We start from the raw sequence: 25,105 nt of genomic DNA, 5'->3' as shown, positions 1-25,105 counted from the left end.
ATGCAATACAGTGAATCTGAATGATAAAATAGTTTTAAGTAGTATCGTTATGTAGAAATAGTCCCCAAGAGTCAATGTGAAGAGTGACACTGGACCACATTTGGAATGCTGCTTCATTTCTTAGCAATATCCTCTGTATAAACCCAGCTCACCATTGATCACCCAGCGGCTCTCTTGAGCAAGTTACTGTGGACTATAAAGAAAGGGAAACTCATGAGCTGATGATATACCTATACACCAAAGAAATAGGTGAGAGAGATGTAATGTTTCAAATAACTCCTCTGTCCCCTTCATTAGAGAAAAACAAACCTATTGCCACTTGTACCCTAATGATTTCAAATAGTATTGGAAGGCAGGTATAATTTTTTAAATGTAAAAATGATATCCAACTCACAGAAGTTCATGGTTGTTTGGGGATTGAAGTTATTATTATTTTATTTAGCCTTCTAGCTTTAAATAAATACTAATAACTTCAGATTTATATTCAAAACCTGGATTTTTTCCCAGAACTATAGACTCATATTTCTAATTGCCTGCTAAATAATAACAATAAATCACAGGATCCATTATTAGAAGACTTAATCTATACTAATAAAAGCCTAGGTGGCCCTCCCTCGTGACGCCGCCACAAGATGGCCACCACAAGATGGCCACGCGCACAGCAGAGGCGGGGCCTGGCAGCCGCTCAGCGCAGTGAGGCCTGGGGGTCCCACAGCTCTGCGTGGCATGGAGGCGGGTCCCAGTGGAGAAGGCGGAGAAGGTAGTTGTGGGCGATCAGGCCGGCAGGGGAGGGTAGTTGTGGGCGATCGGGCCGGCAGGGGAGGGCAATTGGGGGCGATCGGGCCGGCAAGGGAGCAGTTAGGGGGCAATCAGGTTGGCAGTTAGAATAAATCAGGCAGGCAGGCAGGCAGGTGAGCGGTTAGGAGCCAGCGTTCCTGGATTGTGAGAGGGATGTCCCAAATTGGAGAGGGTGCAGGCCAGGCTGAGGGACACCCACCCCCTCATGCATGAATTTTGTGCACCGGGCCTCTAGTAGGATTATAATTTGGGTGGTCAGTGAAGGTTTCCATGAAAGATCAGCATTTGTACTGAATTCTGAAAAATGAATACAAGGTGAAGTTGAAGTTGGGCTGGAAGAAGGGGACTTTCAGGGGAAAAGAAACAAAATTCGGCAAAAGCTTTGAGCCAGAAAGGAGCCTAGTATAATTGAGGAATTGAAAAAAGAATGTTGTGGCCACATGTGAGCACACTACAGGAAAGTGGTGTAAATAAGGCCCAATAGGTGTGCAGACAAGGGTCCTCCATAGCCCTTTCTTTAAGCCTTGTTAAAGATTTTGATTTTCATCTCAATAGCAATGAGAGGTGATTAAAGAATATTAAGCAGGATTACTAAATGATCAGATTTTAATTTGGAAATGATACTATTTTTATTAAATTTAAATTTATTGCCCTAACCGGTTTGGCTCAGTGGATAGAGCATCGGCCTGCGGACTGAAGGGTCCCAGGTTCGATTCCGGTCAAGGGCATGTACCTTGGTTGCGGGCACATCCCCAGTAGGGAGTGTGCAAGAGGCAGCTGAATCGATGTTTCTCTCTCATCGATGTTTCTAACTCTCTATCCCTCTTCTTTCCTCTCTGTAAAAAATCAATAAAATATATATTAAAAAAAAAAAAATTTATTGGGGTGACATTGGTTAATAAGGTCATATAGGTTTCAAGTGTACATTCCTATGATACATGATTGGTATATTGCATTGTGTGCCCACCACCCACAGTTAAATCGTCTTCCATCACCATATATTTAGCCCCCTTTTCCCTTTACTACTCGGTACCCATACTGTTATTTGTGTCTATGAGTTTCCATTTTATATCACACAGATGAGTGAAATCATATGGTTCTTAGCTTTTTCTGACAAACTTCGCTCAGCATTATATTCTCAAGGTCTATCCATGTTGTCACAAATGGCAGTATTCCATCTTTTCTTATGGCTGAGTAGTATTCCATCATATACATGTACCACGTCTTCTTTATCCAATCCTCTACTGAAGGACACTTTGGTTGTCTCCATGTCCTGGTCACTGGGAATAATGCTACAATGAACATAGGGGTGCATATGTCTTTGCAAATAAATGTTTTCAAGTTTTTCCGGTAGATACCCAGAAGAGGAATTGCTGGGTCATATGGTAACTCTATTCTTAATTTTTTTACAAACCACCATACTGTTTTCCATAGTGCCTCTACCAGTTTAAAATTATTATTAAAGTTTTTGTCATGCATAAGCAGCTTTGACGATGGCTCAGTTGAAATTTCTTGGGGGGCGGGGGGAGTTGAACAAATTCCATGCTTTGCATGTAATACTGGTACTATTAATTCTTATGGAAAGAGAACTGAGACTAAGTGGCTTAGTCATGTAGCTTCTGGAGGAAAGAAATGCTGAGTAAGAGAAGAAAAGTCATCAGCCCAACTGGAAGCAGTCTGCCATGGACTCTGGTATTTTGTGGTTAAGGGGGTATTCTCCAGGTCTCTGATGGAGCCCAATAAATAGTTTTGTGTTATTCTAGTGAATTTAGACCTGAAAATCTGTTAATCAATAGATAATTCACAACTTGGCATTAGGAATATTAGCCATATTTATATACTACTCAAACATAAACTTAGGTCAGGTTGCACTAATCACTTAATGTATTGTGACCACAAATTATTAAAATTCATTGTGTACCTTTCTTTCTGTGTAGCCATAGTGGACCTCTCCATGGCAAATACTGAACTCATAAGACAACACTGAATCTAGTTTCTTTTTCATGTAAAAAATGCAACTTCCTCATTTTCATCAATACCCTATCCTCTGCCCTTCCACGAGAAAAGAAATTTGGACTATAAATCAGGATTCTAGCAGGAAATCAATCACACTTCACAAGATTTAAATGAAGAGACTAAAGAAGGAAAGGTCTTACAAATGCATAGCAAGAAGGAAAGGAACAAACAAGGGATGTCAAGACACAGAAGTTAGCAAGAGTGGGAAGGCATCTTCCTGAGTGGCTGAGAAGGTCAGAGAAAGAAATACTATTGCTGAAAATCAGAAAAGAAATCTGGCCGTTAAGGACAGGCAGATGGGAGTTTTAATTGTGAAGGTTCTTGAGAGGCAGTGGGAGGGAATGGGGAAGAAACCTCTGATCCTTCCGTTTTTCTTTCTTATCTCCATCTGACATCCTCCTAATGGTCAAATCCAATGGCAGGCTAATTGGCTAAATAGCCAAGATGATGTAGACCTCAAGGGTGCCTCCGGTGACAGGTGGCATGGGAAGGGAATATGATCAGATCTAGGAAAAGCTAAGAAATACATTGGGGTGGGCTGTGAAATTACACTGGACAATAATTGTAACCCTCATTCAATCTACATTTTTTCTACTCTTCTATTTTATGATGCACATCTAAAATATACACAAATATACTAGACTAGAGGCCCGGTGCACGGATTCGTGCACTGAGGGGGGGTCCCCTCAGTCCAGCCTGCGCCCACTAGCAGACTGGGACCCCTTGGGGGATTATCCACATGTTGGTTTAGGCCCCATCCCCAGGGGATCGGGCCTAAGTCAGCAGTCAGATATCCCTCTCACATTCTGGGCTCTCACAGTGCAGGACCCCTTCGCTCCTTATCGCCCGCCTGCCACTGCCGCTGTGCTTGCCAGCCGTGAGCCCAGCTTCTGGCTGAGCGGCACTCCCACTGTGGGAGCGCACTGACCACCAGGGGTCAGCTCCTGCATTGAGCGTCTGCCCCCTGGTGGTCAGTGTGCATCATAGCGACTGGTTGTTCCACATTTCGGTCGATTTGCATATTAGGGTTTTATTATATAGGATTTCTGGTTAAACACAATGAACTGGCTATACATCTCTCTTCATTGCCTCCCAAAACTCCACCAAAATGACAGCATAAAAGTTTAAGGCCTTTACCCACAAGAACAAGGGAATCAAAAAAGAGACAATAGAAGAAAACTTAACCAAACTTTTGGAAAAAGAAAGGAAATTTCAACCTCAGAACATGCAAAGGGATACTTTAGAGGCAAAGCAGATGTTCCAGTAGAAAAGACTCAGAGTCTAGAGCCACTAGGTCCTTCAGGCAGGAGAGGGGTCATAAGGAAGATGGCTGGATATACAGAGGTTGGTAGAAAATCTAGAGACCAATAGGACAAGGATCATCAGACGCTCAAAGGAAACCTTCAACTTAAAAGAGACCAAAGCCAAAAGAGAAAGAACAAAAAAAGAAGCTTGGAAGAAAACAGAGACAATTCAGGGAATAAAAAAATTAATAATATACTACCATCAGAGAGCTAAGACACTAGATTGCAATCATAACAATGCAAAATGCTATGAGAAAGGAATAATTGGAAAATAATTGCAGAAACTTCATTGTCAACATTGTCAACATCTTCCTCCCTAGTCACAGAACCCCAATATTGTTGGAAGCAGTGATGTGTCCAGCTAAAAACATTTTCCAGATCCCCTTGCAGATAAGGGTGACCAATGAAAAGTAAGTAGAAATATATAGGTGGGCTCACAAGAAAGGTCCTGTTTACAGCACTAGCAGAATTCGAAATGATCTCCTTCCAGCCCAGCCAGAGCTAGTCCAGAAATGACTGATACTTCTGAGTCCCACATTACACCAAATGCTGAGAAGCAGTGGCCACATCGTAAGTTTGTACCCCAAAATGACCCACCCAAAATGCAATTCTCCCTCAAAGTGTTTCGGTTTTGCAAAGGATTTTAACGTCACATTGGTCATTACAAGCACAGAGCGGGTTGCTGTAACTAAAATGAATGATGAAACCTGAATTTTAAATGACTTGGTAATAATCAAGGAGCCGGAAACTCATCTGGAATTTATTAAGCAAAGTAGATTCATTTCCTTACACAAAAAGGGATTACTGTAAATTGCAGTGTAGCTGTCAACCACATTCTTTTACCAGAACTAAAGCCACATTTCAAAAATATCAGCAATTTGGCAAGTTACACCTTTAAGGACTTACACGCATTTTCCAAGTCTAAAAATGTTGGCAAATTGGCTTAAAAACAGCCAGTTGTATAAACTATCCTTTGAACAAAATATTTTTTTACATGCATTTCTTTTTTCATGGAAACCATAAAAGCTTCTCTTTTCTAAAATAGCTCATTAGGCTAATTTTTAGTATGACATCATAAAAATGTTCTTGGAAAGATCTTACAAGTGCCTCTTCCAAAATGAATACAGCAGAAGAGCTAAATTAAAAGGATGACTCAAAGACACACAAAACATGAAAAGTAACTTAAAGGATAGAAAAGATGCATAATGAACAAAAAAATTTGTAATAATTTATCTATTTATTTATGTAATAAAAAGAAGAAACATAACACATTGATCTACACATCCCCTACTATCTAATGTGAAACTTCTAACAGATACTAGCTAAACAGAAGAGAGGTGTGAGTACAGAAACATATGACAGCATTTTCAACAGTGTGATAAACATGGAATTCTTTTCCTTCAATTTAAAAGGTCTCAGGTAAGTCAGCTAACTTTAGATTTATAAGTCCATTGATAGAAAATAATCGATTAACAAAAAAAAGTGCTAAAATCACCATGAGGATCCCTAGAGAGAAGAAGACAGAAGTGCCATCAAGAAATAGAACCCGCCCTGGCCGGTTTGGCTCAGTGGATAGAGCGTCGGCCTGCGGACTGAAAGGTCCCAGGTTCGATTCTGGTCAAGGGCATGTGCCCTGGTTGCAGGCACGTTCCCGGTGGGGGGTGTGCAGGAGGCAGCTGATCGATGTTTCTGACTCTCTATCCCTCTCCCTTCCTCTCTATGAAAAATCAATAAAATATATTTTTTTAAAAAAGAAATAGAACCCATTACTCTTAAAGTATTTGTTCATTCCAATCTCAATTTCTCACAGATTAAAAGATTTTTATTACAGTTTAAGAACAATATAGAAAGAACTTAACAAAAACCCACAATCACAAATTAGAGGTTAGGATAAACGGTAAGTTATCTAAGTGCACTGAGGGATTTACACACACACATATATACCTGACCTTAAAGATCAGCCATTCTAGGAAAGACAAAAAAACTCACCACTAAATAGTGCATTTATTTTATTATATACAGATTTGAGTAGACTAATAAGAATCTGAATAATGATGGCACTTACTATTTGTTGAGTACCTACATCCATTCCAGAATTTTTTCTACAACTTATCACCACTTTGCAATCCTCACTGCATAGTTGTAAAAATTTAGGCCTGGGATGCTACATGCCTTGTCCACGGTCACACATTTTACTCTGGGATCTGCCATGTACAAACTGTGGCTGTGTACTATGACCCCAACCCTGCCACTCTTGCCACTACACCATGCTAGAACACAGAAGAGAAACAAAGACACAACATGCCAAAAATGTACACTTTCATGGCAACTATGTGTACCTATCCTATATAATAAAGAGGGAATATGCAAATTGACCATCACTCTATCACAAAGATGGCTGCATCCACAGCTGAGGCCAAGTTCCTATAAGGAGCCTTAACGAGCAATCAGCAGGGACCTGAGGCTAAGCCCTCCCCGACCCCCATGGGGCTTGACAGGGGACCTCAGGCCGTGTCCCCCGCCCTACGAGGCTTGATGGAGGACCTCAAGGTGTGCTTCCCGTCCTGGTGCTGGGCTAGGGGACCTCAGGCTGCTCCCCCGACCCCAGCGCCAGGCCGGGGGACCTCAGGCCGCACCCCCCACCAGGTGGGGCTTGACAGGGGACTTCAGGCTGTGCCCCCCCATCCCGGCACAAGACTGGGGAACCTCAGGCTGCACCACCCACCCCAGCATCGGGCCAGGGGACCTGAGGCTGCGCCCCCCTGCCTGGCGGGCTTGACAGGGGACCTCATGCCATGCTCCCCACCCAGTGGGGCTTGACAGGGGACCTCCAGGTGCACCCCCAGTGCTGGATTGGGGGAACGCAGGCCACGCCCCCCACCCAGCGGGGCTTGACAGGGGATCTGAGGCTGCGTGCCCCACACCAACCTGGCAGGGCTTGACGGGGGACCTAAGGCCATGCCCCCCACCCCGCGGGGCTTGACAGGGGATCTCAGGCCATGTCCCCCACCTGGCGGGGCTTGACGGGGGACCTCAAGGCATGCCCCCCCCCCCCGCCCCAGTCTGGGCTGGGGGACCTCAGGCCACACCCCCCATCCTGGCGCCGGGCCAGGGGACCTGAGGCTACGCCCCCTGCCCGGCAGGGCTTGACAAGGGTGGGACTGGCCGGGTCTGGGTCTCACGCAATTTTGAGGCACATGTGGGTGGGCGGGAACTTGACTCTGGGTCCCGTGGTGCACCCCAGACTCTGACAGGAAGAAGGTTTTCATATACATTTTACTAATTTTCTTTCATCTCTGACACTTCTATTATAGAGAAAGGGCAAATAGCAATATTAAATTATTTCCTCTAACTAACCCCCTTTTAATGTGCACTAATTTCATGCTCTGGGCCACTAGTATTTAAAATTTAGAAATGTTTTATTTCCTTTCTTATTAGCATCTGTTTCCAGATTAATCGGACTGTAAGCTTCATGAAGTCATTAAATCAAGCTAAGATACACATATTCTGCTGAAACCGGTTTGGCTCAGTGGATAGAGCGTCGGCCTGCGGACTGAAAGGTCCCAGGGTCGATTCCGGTCAAGGGCATATACCTTGGTTGCGGGCACATCCCCAGTAGGGAGTGTGCAAGAGGCAGCTGACGGATGTTTCTCTCATCGATGTTTCTAACTCTCTATCCCTCTCTCTTCCTCTCTGTAAAAAATCAATAAAATATATCTTTTTTTTAAAAAAGATACACATATTCTAAACATTAAAATAAACAATCTCTTCACCAAATTATTATCAGGTAAAAACCCTGGGGACACAAGAAACTTTTCCCTGTTTAGAAAAGAGGAAATAAATCCAAAAGATTAAAGTGACTTCCAGATGACAAGATCACAGATTTCTAAAATATAGTAGAGTTCTTCAACTTTAGTGCTTTATATAGCAGACCACAATGATTCTTGCAGACCTCTTGTCCTAAAGTATACTTCCCTTGAATATGATGGCTTTGTACTTCTAATATACCTAATCATGTAGGCTGGGGATAGGGAATGGTTTTGTTAACCCAAATGAAGAGACTATTGATTTCTTGGTAACTCTTCTTACCTGTTCTCTCATGGGGCACCTGCCCCTCTACTAAGGCTTTCCAGACGAATTTCCTGAACCTTGGTTTGGCTTTCAAACTAACACTCCAAAACTGTACTGTGAACAAGTGAGAGACTGCTATCTTTCCAAGTTCAATGGCCTTGTTCCTAGTTTCTTCCTCCTTTATCACTTCTTCTAGTCCTGAACACTGTTGACAATCCTCTTCCTCTCTTTTTTTTTAATTTTTTTCTTTATTAATTAAGGTATTACATGTGTCCTTATCCCTCCATGGCCCCCCTAACCCCCCCACTCATGCCCTCACACCCCTGGTGTCTGTGTCCATTGGTTAGGCTTATATGTATGCATACAAGTCCTTTGGTTGATCTCTCCCCCTTATCCCCACCCTCCCCTACCTTCCCTCTGAGGTTTGACAGTCTGATAGATGCTTCTATGTCTCTGGATCTATTTTTGTTCATCAGTTCATGTTGTTCATTATATTCTACAAATGAGTTAGATCATGTGATATTTATCTTTCTCTGACTGGCTTATTTCACTTAACATAATGGTCTCCAGTTCCATCCATGCTGTTGCAAATGGTAAGAATTCCTTTTTTTTTACCACAGCGTAGTATTCCATCGTGTAGATGTACCACAGTTTTTTAATCCACTCATCTGCTGATGGGCACTTAGTCTGTTTCCAAATCTTAGCTATGGTGAATTGTGCTGCTATGAACATAGGGGTGCATATATCCTTTCTGATTGGTGTTTCTAGTTTCTTGGGATATATTCCTAGAAGTGGGACCAGTGGGTCAAATGGGAGTTCCATTTTTAGTTTTTTGTTCCTCGCTATCTTTCATGAACCAAGGGTTCCTTTAGGATCCCTAACACATTCCTGGGTATCTGCCTAGCTTTTAGACCACAACCTCCCTTTCCTCTTCCTGCTCCCTTAATGGAAGATGGCCCAAGGCTAAGTCCTTGTTCCTCTCTCTATGTGATATGCCCTTTTCCCTCCACCAATCCAATCTGTCCCATGGGTTCCAACATCACCAGATATGGCAATTACAGAAAAAAAAAATCAAAAGTCTTTATCTACAATTTGGTCTTGTAATTCTCATTACCTTCAAATAAACACCTTCCACACTAAGTAGACTTCTAGCTTCATTGTCCTGCATCAGGAAAGCGTATTGGACCCTTGCTCATGCTAGTACTACCACTACCCAACTGAATTGCCCTCCACATTACTTTCGACCCATTTCTTTCTGGTCCAGCTCAAAAAGGATCTTCTCTAGTAGCTTCCAAATGCTTTTCCCATCCTCAGAATTCCTGTAGATCCGCTGTCCAACATGCCCATTTTCATTCCACGCAGCCCTGTGACAGTCTCCCTCCTGTCACGACAAGCCTCAGAAAGAACCCCCGTAGCAAGTGTCCTCAGGGTCCACTTCCTTGCCACACACACACTGCTGATGAGTCATCACTTCCCAACAACAGGAAGTTACAGTCAAACCTCGGTTCTCGAACATCTCCCATCTAGAACAATTTGGTTCTTGACCAATTTGTTCATGGAAAAAAATGTCTTGGGTGTCAAATCAAACTTAGGTTTTCGACCTGACAACCATTTCATGCTGATACCTCGGCATGACAAAAACCTTCTCTCAGTCAACAAAGGAGAGGATGCTTTTGTGGCTGGCAAAATCGAAGATTAACACAATTTTAAAACATAACAAGGCCATCAAGAGTGCTAATGTGCCCTACCAGTGTGACTCAGTGGTTGAGTGTCACAGTTCGATTCCCTGTCAGAGTACATGCCTGGGTTGCAGGTTCAATCCCCAGTAGGGGGCATGCAGGAGGCAGCCAATCAATGATTCTCTCATCACTGATGTTTCTATCTCTCTCTCCCTCTCTTCCTCTCTGAAATCAATAAAAACATATTTTTCAAAGAAGAGTGCTAATGTTGCTAAGGGTATGAAAGAAACAAGGATCACAAGCAATTGAAGAGGTAGGAAAACTGCTGTTGATTTGTATAAAGGAAAAGCAGTTAGCCAGTGACAGCATTTCGGAGGCAGTGATATATGAACAAGCAAAGTTGCCACATGCTGACCTGAAAGACACCCCAGGAATGAGTGAAAGTGATTAGTTTAAGGCTAGTAGGAGGTGGTTTGATAAATTTAAGAAAATAAGTGTTTATTTATAGATTAAACAGTACATTAGACATGTATGGTATATAGAAAGATTAAAACAGGAAATCATTTGTGGGTCTCGAATGGATTAATTCAATTTACATTATTTCTAATGGGGAAAAAATCACTCAGTTTTCAAACAAATCGCTTCTCGCACAGCCTTCTGGAACGATTAAGTTTGAGAACCCAGGTTCCACCGAATTCACATCTTGGTGTGAATATATACGGCGCCTTATATAAAGTCTAAGCACTTTCCTATGCTTCTTACCTAAGCCCTAATTGTGAAATAAGAAAAGTGGGGGGAGCGGGGAGATGTGAAGAGAGACAGAGGCAACATGCAGCATAGCTAACGGTACAACGGAGAGTGTGTGCCAGAACAGCAGGTACAACCATAAACAGGGAGGGAAACAGAGGAAACTAAACCAAGTGGCTGAGAGCTTGAGTTTTTGTGTTAGAAAAATCCAACTTCAAATACTGGTCTATCAGTATCAGCTGTGTGGGGTTGGGAACGAAAACTTCTCTAAGCCACTCTTTTCTCATCTATATAAAATACACCTATTTATGAAAAGAACAATATCACTTAATTCATATGACAGCTAGAAGGAGTAACTTTTTAAAAAAAGTTAAGTGAAAATTGGTTTTAATCAACACAGATGAGGCGTTTTATCTTCCCTTTTCCCTCAGTTCTGAACAAAGTTCTTTGGCAGCCTCCACCCCTCAGCTGCATGTGCCATTTCAGTGCGATTCCTGACAAACTGGAATGAACAGCAGCACTTTGGAAGCATGAGGTAGGCCTCTGATGTTCGAGTTGGGGCAGATGGAAGAAATGTTCCTGTTCTCAAATTTTAACTTATTTTCTTCTATTTCTAAACAGAGTGAAGCGATTTCTTGCTTCTCTATCTCCAATTAACACCTAGGTATAATCCATGCTCAAGCTAGAGCTCATTAATCAGTGAGTTGTAAGATACTTTTATGACTAATCCCCAAAGTTTCATGCTGTCCCTAGTGCAGAATATTCAGCTAAGGAGACTCGTCTTTAAATTTTCTGAGATGTTTATTATCCTATATAATAAAAGCCTAATATGCTAAGTGTCCGGTCGGCCAGTTGGCTGTTCAACCAATCAATGCATAATATGCTAATGATATGCTAAGGCCGCTCAACCACTCACTCTGACGTGCACTGACCACCAGGAGGCAGACAGTCAACTGGTCAACCAGTCGCTATGATGTGCACTGGCCACCAAGGTTTGACTGTGCACAGACGCTTGCTGCTGGGGTCCGGCCAATCGGTACTGAGCGAGATGGGCCGGACACACCCTGGAGCCCTCCCATGGTCCCTCGCCGGCTGGCCAACCTCCCACGTCCCTCCCTGGCCCCAATCATGCACCCGTGGGGTCCCTCGGCCTGACCTGCACCCTCTCGCAATCTGGACCCCTCAGGGGGTGTCGGAGAACTGGTTTCAGAGCTGGTTTCGGCCTGACAGCGGAATGACTGGTCTCTATGATGCGCACTGACCAGCAGGGGGCAGACTCTCAATGCAGGAGCTGCCCTCTGGTGGCCAGTGCGCTCCCACAAGGGGGAGCGCCGCTCAGCCAGAAGCCGGGCTCATGGCTAGTGAGTGCAGTGGCGGTGGCGGGAGCCTCTCCTACCTCTGTGGCAGTGCTAAGGTTGTCCAACTGACAGCTTAGGCCCGCTCCCCTGAGGGCTCCCGGACTGCGAGAGGGCACAGGCCGGGCTGAGGGACTCCCCCCACCTCCCCAGTTCATGAATTTCGTGCACCAGACCTCTAGTCTTATGATACTATTTTACCTTGGGAATCTTTACAATTAAATGAACAAAGCCCATTTCTCATGGTTTAAACTCCCTTTGTTAACGCAACATGCTTTAACCTTTTGCACTCAGATGTCAAGTGTCACTCGACATGGTTAGCATTAGAATAAAGGAATCGAGAAAAAAAGCAAGCGAGTGCAAAGGGTTAATGATCTAGAACTGAACTTGAATAGAAACCCTAATAAATCAAAACCAACTTCTCTTGTTGAATGAAGCACAGCCAGCAAGACAGTCATATCACAGGGGTAAAAAGGAAGAAAAATCCAGAGGACAACTGAAGGACATGGTTCCCGAAGGGAGGTGTCAACTGTGTCTGATGCTGTTGATAGATGGACAATATTGCGTTTGGACAAAAGTTCCAAACTGACTGCATACCACTCAAGAAGTAAAGGTTAAATGTTTGCTTTTTTTTTTTTTTTTTTTCCTTCCTCTGATAGAATGAAAGGCTCTAAAGTCTAATGAGAAAGAATTCCAGAATCAAAGTTTATAATGAGATTGGCAATGACTGCCCTTCCTTTGGATATTATAAATTGGTGGTGTAAAAAAATAATTCAGTTATTTTCTTCCCAGCTCAGACATCTAGGTCAAATATCAATCCAGTCAAGAAGGCAAAATCTTTGGTTATGGTCTTTACTTCTGTACTTACATGACTAAAACACTACCGTACTTTCCGGCGTATAAGACGACTGGGCGTATAAGATTTTCCTGGGTTAAAAAGTCATTTTATATGCCGAAAAACACTGTATATTGGACTATATTGATGGGATTAGATATAATGGATTAGATATATTGGACTACTGTATTTTCCGGCGAATAAAACGACTTTTTAACCCAGGAAAATCTTATACATCCAGTCGTCTTATACGCCATAAGTAAAAGTATCCTCATCAAAACATGACATATATTTTGAAAACACTGTGCAGTAAAAGTCTGTAGAACTTTTGCTAAGCCATGGACTACTAGATAATATAAAAGAAGAAATATACTTTTATAAATGGGTAATAACATAGAGAAGAAACTAGTTACATAAAATTTATCTCCTACTCCAGCTCAAAATATAACTCAGTGTCACCATATAAAAACTTTTATAACACTTTAAATGGTTTATTGAGCACTAATCCATTCACTTAGACACAGAACACATACATCTAAAGCCTGCAATTGCTCAGAGTGTCTATCAGCAGTTCTGCAGCTTATATAATACTGTGATTGCGCATCATGCGCACTCCAGGCACTAACATCACAAGACAGAACCTGTTGTGTGCAGGACTAGTCAAAAATGGAAAATAGCTGGTCTTACCACTTTCGGTGGAATGAAGACCAGGAACCCTTTCTCTTCCTGACTTAGAAATCCTTTACCAGGATTTACTGATCAGTGTCACTCGCCCAGGCAGTAAGAGTGTAGGGATTAAGAAGTGAGGCTATGGAGTCAAACTGTCTGGGTTCAAATCCCCAACGACCACTTACTAGTTCTAGTGTTTCCTTGAACAACTTATTTTACCTCTCACCCTGCTTTAGCCTCATCTGAAAAAAATGCCCCGAGGTAATAATGGCCCTTGGTTATAAGGGTATGCATGTATAATGCACTGGCCACCACCTATCCCGCACATGATGAGGGGAAATAAAAGCAACACTAGTTGCTCCAATTGTCAGTTACTCACCTTCTCTTGTAAAACCTTCACTAGTAGGTATCTCACTCTTCAAGTCAGCCCATGCTGGTGTAGGGCAGCTCTTTATTAGCAGAAGGGTCTTGAAAATACTTGAGCCAAATAAAAAGTCTCGCTGTAACCAATCAGTTATGACCAGTTCTGCCCTCTGAACCCACACAAAATTTTTCTAACTTCTCTCCTTAAGAAAATCCCACTGTATTTACAGGCATAATGTCTGGTGCTGTGCAACGTCATCTAAATTCACTCAAGCACCAAACTGAGCATACTGGACCCAGAAATTCGAACCAGTCTTCATGCACTCCATCAGGGAAGCTGTTACAATCTGGAAAGGCTGTTTATGGGGCTGTGTTCAGATTCATTTATAGAATTCGCTAATGTCCATCTCCTTAGAGCAGAGGGGCAGACTGAGAGCATTAAATCTCTGTTCTCAACACTGTGCACATGTGACAGCTCTTACCCTGATTAAGAGCTTTGGGTACATGAAAGGCGCTTTTGAAGAAACACACCCAATAATTACCTTCAGAAACTAAAGAGTAAGCACAGGTACGCATAATTTATTGTTCCTTGGACTCAAATACATTTGTGACAGACACTTAACAGGCTTAAGGCGATCTGCAAACATCAGTTAAATAAGCCAAGCTTTTTGACTGGACAGAAAACATTCATTCCTTCTACAAGCACCTGAGAACTTTCTGTAGGACAGAGGAACAACACAAACAGCTCCACCTGCAGACGGTAATAGATGAAGCAGTTCACCCTCCGAAGTCTAGTTTCTCCAAATTAGAAGTCGGGCAAATGTGTTCAAGTTGTGCGTTTCTTAACATTCTCAAAACAAGTGCTTCTCTAGAACTCAAATGCTGTTATGCTGAGAAGGAGCTTAGAAAGGAAGGGGGAGGTCAAAGGAACCAGTTAGTCCCAAAGCAGTTCCTTTTGAGCCAAAGCACCCTGGCAGCCAGAGAGAGACAGCGCTCAAGCACTGCATGGAAGGACAGGAACCAAATGGGCTGAATAAGTCAGCACACTCCCTGCCACACATCAGGGCATTATTCCTCTCAGCCTGGGAAAAGCTTTACAAATTTCTAGGCCTTACAAACGGATGAAGAAACATCGAGGTACTCTGCTTCCTCAAAACAGTCAACTGTTCCATTCTCCATCTCATCGTTTTCCGAAGGTCCATCTCTAAACAACCCAAACGAAAAGCAAGACAACCCAGGGACACTTCCTTACTGGCCCTACCATATCCATGACCTTGGAGACTTGGACACCAGGACAGAGCCTCTCTGAGCCTTGTGTGATCTCCTGTAGAGGGGACAGAACACAGCTTGCATCAGCTTCATCCCTCCTCACTGGGAGAAACCCAGCAAGTCATCTGTCAGATAAATGCTTAACATCATTAGTGATCTGAAAAAAAGCAGAACATGATGTATCTTTCATTTATTTATTTAAAGGGAAAATGCGAATGACAGTTTTTCAATTCTGCCCGGAATATGGAGAAGTTGGGACCCTCAATTCCTGTTCATGATTGCAAATTAGCACAGAGCTTTCAGGAGATAACTTGGTGATATGCATCAAGAACCAGAAAACCATTAATTCCCTTTGGCCCAGTTAGCCCACCTCTCTAATGGGTTCAGGGACACTGTTTCATTAAAGACACCTTTCCTTTGTAAGAGGTCCGCTTTCAGCTCTCAGTGCACCAGCACACTGGGAGGATCCAGAGTGACTGACACTGTACTGGAATCCTCCCAGTTCCTCAGGAAATACCTTGACTTATCTGTTTATACTTCCTGGAGTCAGACTATTTTAAAGGCATCTCTACCCTGGTTCCTATTTGTGTGAATCAGTTCCTTCTCAAGACGATTTTGTGACCGCCCTCTCCGGCCACCCCTCCTGTCCTAGGATCCTTCCTTTGCCAAAGATGTATTTAAGTAATAGTAAAATGCTGGTAAAGTAAAAAGGGAATAAATTGATATCAAGATATTTTATGGCTGTTCAAAACTAACCTGAGATACCCTAGCCAGTTTGGCTCAGTGGATAGAGTGTCAGCCTGTGGACTGAAGGGTCCCGGGTTCGATTCTGGTCAAGGGCAGGTACCTGGGTTGCAGGTTCCCCGGCCCTGATCGGGGGGTGTGCAGGAGGCAACCAATTGATGTGTCACTGTCATATCAATGTTTCTCTCTGTCTCGCCCTCTTCCTTTCACTCTCTCTAAAAGGAAAAATATCCTCAGGGGAGGATTAACCAAAAAAATAAACACATAATGTTTTTAAAAACTACCCTAAGAAAGCTATGACACTAGAAATCAGGAGAGTGGTTGTCTGTATGAGAGGTGAAGACTGACTCCAGCTGGAAGGAATTTCTTGAGGGATAAGACATTTTTTTATAGATTTGAGAGAGAGAAAGGGAGAGAGGAAAAAAAACATGGATCTATTTTTCCACTTGTTAATGCATTCACTGATTGGTCTCTTATGTGCCCTGATCAAGGATGGAGCCTGCAACCTTAGTGTATCAGGACGATGCTCTAATCAACTGAGCTACCTGGCCAGGACCAAAATGTTTTATGTTCTGATTGGGGTGCTGGGTACATGAGTATATATATTTGACAAAACTCCTGCGAAAGCACTGCATGGAAACATTATCTAAGTAAAAATAAAGTACCCTGAGCAATTCCTAAAAGTTGTGCTGAATGCAACTTCAAGATCTCGCAACTAGTTATAAAGCCAGGATGCCCTAAGCCCAGTGGGCAAATGTGTTAGCCCCACTGCAGCCTCATTTCAAATGCTGCCTCTTCTGTGAGCCTGCCTGACTCACCAGGCTGACTCAGGCTGACTCCTAAATGCCATCACTACACACTGTGCAAACTTCCATTATACCAATTGTCCTTAAAGCCCCATTTTTAAATTTTGTTAAAGCTGCAGTCTTTTTATCAGACACCATGACAAAGCCTCCAGAGAAAGAGAAGATACTGTTCCTGCCCTCAGTTAGTTTATAATCTAAAATGGAAAGATAGATAGAATTATACCACAGTATGCAAAAAGGCAGATTTACACAAGCAACGAAGAAGAGAAACAATGGGTGGGGTGAAGGTTTGGTGGTTCAGAAAAGGCCTCACATAAAGGTTGATTTCAACCCAAGTTTGGAGGAATGAGAGCGAGTAATGGATATTAGGTAAAGAAGGAATCCGGAGGAGTGGGGTCACAGCAGGCTGGAGGGGGGTAAGGGCATTCTGGGTGTGAGGAACCCACAAAGGACTGGGGAGCAAGAACTGCCTTACACTCAGCATCTCATTTCACAGCACGACCACGGGGGAGGCCCACAGGAGAAACCGCAGAGCCAGGACTTGCACAATTTTGATTTTATTCCACAACTGTGCTTCCTCCCTGGTTTTTTTTTTCTTTTTTTTCAGTTACTGAGATAATTGACATACAGCTCTAAGTCTAAGGTGTTCAGCATAATGTCTTGACTTACATACCAGTATATAGAGAACTGAATACCATAGTAAGTTCAGTTAACACCCATCTCCTCATGTAGTTACACACAAAAACATTTTTTTTCCTTGTGATGCAAACTTTTAGGATCTACTCTCTTAGCATCTTTCAAATATAAACAGCAGTGCTAACTGTGGTCACCCTAAATTGGCTGAAAGTAGTCAAAAGATACAAACTTACAGTTAAATTAGTACAGGGGCCTGGGCTGGGTAGCTCAGTTGATTGGAGTATTGTCCTGTACACCAAAAGGTTGTGGGTTTGATTCCCAGTCAAGGCACATACCTGGGTTGCGGGTTCAGTCTCTGATCGGGGCTCATATGGGAAGGAACTGATCGATGTTCTCTCTCTCTCTCTCTCTCTCATCCTCTCTCACTTCAAGCCAATAAAAACATATTGACTTATTGGATTATTAAAAAAAAAGAAAGAAAAGGAAAACCATCAACAAACAACAAGAAAGCCCACTGCATGGGAGAACATATTTGCCAATGTTATCTCAGATAAGGGTTTAATCTCCAAAATTTACAGAACTCATACAACTTAACAAAAGGAAGATAAACAATCCAATCAAAAAATGGACAAAGGACCTAAATAGACACTTTTCGAAAGAGGACATATAGAAGGCTGAGAGACACATGAAAACATGCTCAAAGTCACTAATCATCTGAGAGATGCAAATCAAAACAACAATGCGGTACCATCTCACACCTGACAGAATGGCTATCATCAACAAGTCAACAAACGACAAGTGCTGGCAAGGATTCTGAGAAAAAAGGAACCCTCGTGCACAGCTGGTAGGAATGCAGACTAGTGCAGCCACTGTGGAGAACAGTATGGAGTTTCCTCAAAAAGTTAAAAATGGAACTCCCATTCGACCCAGTAATCCCACTTTTAGGAATATATCCCAAGAAATCAGAAACACCAATCAGAAAGAACATATTCATCCCTATGTTCATAGCAGCACAATTTACTGGTACAATAGCTAAGATTTGGAACCAGCCTAAGTGCCTATCAGCAGATGAGTGGATTAGAAAACCGTGGTACATCTATACAATAGAATACTACACTGCTATAAAAAAGAAGGAACTTTTACCATTTGCAACAGCATGGATGGACCTGGAGAGCATTATGCTAAGCGAAATAAGCCAGTCAGAGAAAGATAAATAGCACATGATCTCACTCATTTGTGGAATATAATGCACAACATAAACTGATGAACAAAAATAGATCCAGAGACATAGAAGCATTGAACAGACCATCAAACCTCAGAGGGGAGGCAGTGGAGGGTGGGAAGTGAGGGGTAAAAGATCAACCAAAGGACTTGTATGCATGCATATTAGCATAACCAATGGACACGAACACTGGGACAGTGGGGGCTTGTCCTGGGGAGTGGGAGTGGGGAAGGGTCGATGGGGGAAAAAGGAGACATATGTAATACTTTAAACAATAAAAATAAAATAAAAACTGTAAAAAAAAAAAATTAGTACTGGGATGTAATATACAAAACTGTTATCTTAATCTCTATGCTATCTTGCAACTACACAAATAGTTATGGAGAAACTGGCTCCAAAATAAAGCTAGATATATGGACAGAGACCAGATTATAAAGGGTTATGAATGCTACACTTTATGGTATTATGTAAGGACTAGAGGTGCAAGAATTCGTGCTCGGGTGGGGTCCCTCTGCATGGCCAGCGATTGGGGCCGATGGCTGGGAGGGGGTGCCAGCCGGCCCGGGGGAGGGACCACAGGAGGTTGGCTGTGGGAGGGCACTGACCACCAGGGGGCAACTCCTGCGTTGAGCATCTGCCCCCTTGTGGTCAGTGTGCATCATAGCTACCGATCAACTGGTCACTTGGTCACTTAGGCTTTTATATATATAAACTGCTGTCTTTAAAATATTCTCATGACTCCCCTGAAAACAAGGATAACAAAATCAGGTTTTTATTCTGAAAACATAATTTTGACAGCAACAGCTAGTATAAGAATTGCTTTTTTTGGGGGGGGGGGGGGGGGTGTTCATCCTCTCCCAAGGATATTTTTCCATTGATTTTATTGAGAGAATGGAGGGGGAGAGACAGAGAGAGAGAGAGAGAGAAACACCAATGTGAGAAAGACACATGGATTGGTTGCTTCCCGCATGGGGATTGAGCCTGCAACTGAGGTACGTGCCCTTGGCCATGATCAAACCCAGGACCCTTCAGTCCATGGGCCGATGCTCTATCCACTGAGCCAAACTGGCTAGGGCAAGAATTGCTTTCTAAAATTTAAAATGTTTAACAAATATTTACCATCATAGGATTTTCCATTTTAATTTCCGTTAGTTGAAATTCTATTGTAATTACCAAAAAAAAGTTCTATGAATTCAGTAACATTTTCCAATGAATGTTTATGTCACTCTACATACATCTGGAAAGCAACAGTACAAAACCCCGAGAGCTGCGTCTCCAGACAACACTGGCATGCACAAGGATTCATGTGCACCAGGCAAACCCTTTCAGACCAGAACACTAGGAGAAGGGATGCAGTTTACAGAGAAAGAGGAAAATCCCTCAGAAGGATTTGGCCTAGGTCAATGGGGTACCTGCAGAGTGCAATTCTTTCAAAATGCAGCACCAAAGATAAACATAGGTGGTGACTAGAACACCCCTGAAGGATAAAAATGGGGGCTGGTGGAGAAACAGACCAGTCGGAAGCAACTAGGGAAGGATTCGTATTCTGTTGCCAGGCATGGCAATGAGCTCTGCTGGCATCCCTTCAGTCCTTCTGCAGGGTGACACTGATACTAAAGAATCAAACCCAGCGATAACAGGAAGAGCAGGTGAGCAGGGAGGTGGTGAAGTTAGCCTCTTCTGCTCTAGCCCTAAATATGATTACTGTATTTAAACCTCAACCTAGACAGGTACGTTAACTCACACACTGGAAACGGGCGACCAACCAGTGCAATGAGCCATATACCTAGTGTCCAATCTCACTGGTATTCTGACTGATTACTACAAGGCATTTGAATGCCCCAAAACAGAGAGACAGAGGAAACTATTAGGTACAGAAAATTAAAAGGTGCTGCAGAGAAGGGCTAAAATTAGAGGGTCCGTGCTGCATTTTCTTCCACTGCATCACCCACTCCATGCCCTTCCTGAAATCAAGCTTCCCCTCGGCCTTTGCCTTCAAACCATTACATATTTGGTTTTAAACTAGTGTTTAATCATAAACCAGCTCTGCTACATTATTAATATTCCAAACAGCATTTCCAACCAGATAATGTCCAACAGCATTATGTTGAATTACCTCAAAGAGTAGCATTCCTACATTTGTTTAGAATTGAAAACTAAACTAACCAGAGGTTAAGTATAAATCTATGTACAATTTGAAATAAATAAAAAACAAGAGCCATAAAAGGATAGTAACTGGCAGAATAACAACCACTAGCCCTCACCTCACTCCTTCTCCTTCCCTCCCAAGATAAATTAAATAAAACTTTAACTCTGATGTGGCAATAATACATTAGCTATGTAAAATCACAGATGGAGAGTGGAAATGCCAAGGGCATACTGACATGGACTCTGGTCACCATTCAAAGTTTTACAAGGTTATTGGAGTTTCCTGACCTTGGGTTATTCAAAGCTGCAGCTAAGAATAATGATACAATATTATATTACAGATAATGTATGTATTATATAATGTACTATTATAATGCATACATGTCTACACACACACACACACACACACACACACACACGAGTGACTCACTTATGCGTCAATATATGTAAAGGAAAGTATAGCAGAAAGGAAAAATAGAGCAAGAATATTAGCAAGCAAGAGAAAAATTTACACTATAATCTTCCTCACTTTCCAAAATACTTTATAAAATAGGCTTTGGAACCAATATTTTATCTTCAAATTAGGGGTTCTCAGAGTTAAAGAGGTTGTGGCAATGAGAGAGTAGTTCATTCGGCTTCTTTTGGCAAAAACAATACTTTAAATTATGTGTTTTGGTTGTAAAAGCAAAGCTAAGGAGACAAGTAAATCGGGACGCTGAAAATAAATAAACCTAAAAGTGAACACACTGCTGTCACTTCAAGTGCTCACAGTATAGCAAAGAGTATGTAAATATATAAACCCATTTATTCACATATCTGCAATAAACACACTACCTTGCTCCCTGTGACACTAGAAAAAAATCACTTATTTTAGTTTGATTAAGTATATTAAAATCATATATCGAAACCTTTAAAAAGATTTGGCTCTCTGCTAATGATGAACAAAACTCTAGAGCTGCCACATCATTGCTAAAAAACACTTTTAGATGGGGTGGGATGGGAGTGGGAAGATTAGCACATTTACCATGCACTATATCTTTTATCACAAAACACTTCCCCAACTTTTTTAAACATAAATTTCTCACAGAAATCCTACACAATTCTGAGCAAGCTACAATAAACCAGGAATTTCCAGATTTTAAAAGTATGCATACTAAAAAGAATATGTGTGAAATCATGCATAGCCACAGATTTCCTGAAGCAAATACACAACATGCAGATACAAACTCCACACGGGAGCCATGTGTGACCAAAAAATGTCCCCATATGTCTTCCCTTCTCCCTCCCTCCATCCCCAACACTCAAATACAAAAAGGGGCATTTAATTTCTCTTCTAAAATTATACAGAACAAACACCACTAATGGGAAATTACCTTTGGTAGCCCTGACTTTTCCAAGTTGATGAATGAGGGAAGTTACTTCTCTTAACTACATTGCTGGAATTTTTCCACTCTCATTTCAATTCAAAATACCGTGTTTATTCTTCTCCCAACCTCCCCAAACCCCCCTTCACATCTTTCTAAGTCACCTTCAGACTAGCTCAAAGTTTCAGTCCAAAAAAGACATCAAACGTGAATTTCTTAGACTTCCCCTACTGTCTAATGGATAATGCTACTCACATTTCACATTCCTTTATTTAGAGTAAAAAAATCTAACGTTGAACGTTTATTCTCTTTATTTTTTCAACATAAATATATTTCTTTAAGGACAAATGAATTATTTTTAAGCACTTTGCTTTGGAATTCTTGAATATGGTGTTTCCCATAGGGTAATCAATCTTTAAACCTAATTTTCATTTTTAACTACTTTAAGGCATATTTAAATATAAATGAACTGAATATGAATTATTAAATTTGAACTAAATAAGAATAAGCTAACACCTGGCATCAATAACTCCTCAATGACTTCCAGGCAGGTGCAGGCAACGATTTTCTAACAAGCAAGTGATTCACATCTGCTGGGAAGACTTCTTTAGCATCGTTTAAAAAGTCATCCTTTTCATCCAGTAGAATAATGGCTAGAAGCCTGGGGTTAACCTTCAACACCTGTGAACCCTAAGATGTGGATGAAGAAGCCTCTAGAAGACCGTCTTCCTTTTTTAATGGGAAAGAAGGGGGTGGAGGATCTTGTCTCTGAGGCACAGCTGGGGAAGTAACAACCCTCCAGTGAGTGACCCCAGGACATCTCATCTCATCAAGGCAGACTTTGAATAAATACAAGCCCTGACTTCCCCCCCATCCCCATCCCCCATCCCCGGGGCTCCGGATTCCTCGGGGACCCCGTCGCTCCAGAAGTGCCACAGGTGTCCACTCCCCCCCAGCCCTCCCACACCACACGCGCGCCCGTGCAGGCGTGTGTCGGGCGTCTCCACACCTTCCAAGGAGAAGCACCGAGGGACCCCGGGCGGGCTCTGTCCCTCAGGGAGACACCCCGGGGGGCCGGTGCCTTCGTGGGCTGGTCCACAGGGATGCGCAGTCCCGGAACCCGGGCGGGTCGGCGCTGGAACCTGCCCTGGCACAGCAGCTCTGGGCACCTCGGCGAGACCGTCGCGGGGGAGGGCAGAGTGAAGCTTAGCTGGACGTTAAAAAAAAAAATCGGGGAAGCAGAACTTCCAAAGCCCCCCAACGGCACGCGCACACCAGCCGGCTGCCCAGCGCCCCGAGAAGGTCCCGGGAAGGGGCCGCAGTGCCCTCACCTCGCGACGCCCGCAAACCCGTGCAAACGGGACCGGGGTGAAGGCACTCACCTCTACCCATCTCTGGGCTTCGGCGAACGCCACGGCGCAGCCGGCCTCGACCTCCTGCATCGCTGCCGGGACCGGGGCGAGAGGGGGAGAGAGAGAGGCGCGTGGGCGCGGGGCGGGGTGGGGGGGTCGCTCGCGGTCTCGGCCGCCGCCCCAGCCTCGGCTCCGTCGGCGAGGCGCTCGGGCTCTCCCTCCCTTTGTGGCGCCCCGCAGATCGGTCAGATCGCAAACCTACAAGAACCTGGAGACGTGGCTTTCTCCAAACTCTAGAAAACTCGCCCAGTTCCGCCGGGACACGAGCAGCGGGGAGGGCGACCAGTGGCGGCGCGCGGCTCCGGCAACTGCTCGGACTTCAAAAGTCGCTGGAAGCCGCTGGGCGCCACCGCCCTCCCCGGATGGCCCCGCCCCAGCCCACCCCGGGCCGCCCCGTCTCCGCTTCCGTCCGCCCCCCTGCGGCCGCCCCGGCTCCCCGGCCGCCACTGCCTTTGTGGTCAGCCTGTCTGGGCCAGGGGATGCCACGGGCTGCCAGGGGGCCCGGGCCCAGCTCCCGCTCGCGCCGCCCGCCTACACCGCAGCTCCGCCCCGAGGGGATGCGCCCCCGCGCCCGCATCCCTCCCGCCTCCGCCCGCCAGGCCGCCTTCCCTCTCCCGGGGCCGCTGGAAACGGCGCCCCCGCGGCTCGCGGCCGCCTGAATACCAGGAATAGCTGCACACAATTGCACCTTTCCCGGCCAAGAAACTTGCCCCGCGGGCAGCGCGACCCCGCCCAGCCCGCCGCCCGCACCTGCGGCCCGGCCCGGCCCGCGGCGCGCGGCTCCCGCTCCAGCCGAGCCCGCGGTCACGGCTGCGGCCCCGCGGCCAGGTGCGCGGTGGCCCCCGCCCCACGCTTCCCGGGCCCCCCTGGCGGCAGGTGAGGGCAGGGGCCTGGGCGCACGCCGCGCATTTCCCCCCGCCAAGCCCGCTCCGCCCCGCTTCCAGGTGGGTGAGGGGGCGGTACCGGCCCGCGCGCAGCGGGTGGGAGCGGAGGGGATCCGGCTTTTCTCCCGCCCCCGGCCCACTCCGCCCAGCTCGGATCCTAGGGCCGCCTCACCCTGAGCGTCCGGCCCTCTACCCGCTGTGGTTTGGGCACCCTCAGGGGCCGTGAGGTGCCGCATCCCCAGCGTCCCTGGGGAGGTGCGCAGTGCCGGGGGTTGGCTCACTTGGGATCTTTTCACACACAGATCAGATCCTAAAGGAACCTGCTCACCTGTCCTGACTCCCGGGGGACCGCACTCAGATGCTACTGAAAGCCAGGAATGGCAGCAGCCACAGGTGAACGGCAGCAACGTTGGAGGAATGTACGAAAGGATTCTTCCTCCTTTAAATCCTTCTTCTTTCTCCTGGTTGATTTGTTTACCCTTTGTGATGAAAAACGACATCAAATATTTAACGGTTGTTTACACTTTGCCTTATTCATCGCCTTTTCTGCTGAAGTTTTAAAGTGAAGATGTGATATTTCACCCCTCAATATTACAACATACATCTCAATTTTAAAAGAACACTTTCTACATAACCATGTTACCATGTTCACAGTTAACTAACGCTAAAAATAATTACCTCGTATCAGTTGTTATGGAACAGAAAGGGTCCACCTGCACTAGCTGAGCCAAACACTAGACACTAAGCATTGAAGTGGAGAAAGGTTGGCTTTTTATTTTTTTT

General features: G+C 44.3%; 1 protein-coding gene across 7 annotated transcripts in view; it reads right to left on the bottom strand.

Annotated features, from left to right (window-relative positions):
* Positions 1-23,731, bottom strand: part of LMO7 (LIM domain 7) — a 214,675-nt gene extending 190,944 nt beyond the window's left edge. For all 7 annotated transcript variants that reach the window (XM_054719856.1, XM_028149034.2, XM_054719855.1 and 4 more), the window contains exon 1: positions 23,409-23,731. In XM_054719856.1, the coding sequence (XP_054575831.1) occupies positions 23,409-23,468 (60 nt within the window). In that variant the 5' untranslated portion in view covers positions 23,469-23,731. The remainder of the gene's footprint in view (positions 1-23,408) is intronic.
* Between the last annotated feature and the right edge of the window lie 1,374 nt (positions 23,732-25,105).

This window comes from Eptesicus fuscus, chromosome 8 (genome assembly GCF_027574615.1).
Source record: "Eptesicus fuscus isolate TK198812 chromosome 8, DD_ASM_mEF_20220401, whole genome shotgun sequence".
NCBI classification, from domain to species: domain Eukaryota; kingdom Metazoa; phylum Chordata; class Mammalia; order Chiroptera; family Vespertilionidae; genus Eptesicus; species Eptesicus fuscus.
Note: the sequence above shows the minus strand (reverse complement) of the source record. Positions and strands in the feature narration are given on the sequence as shown.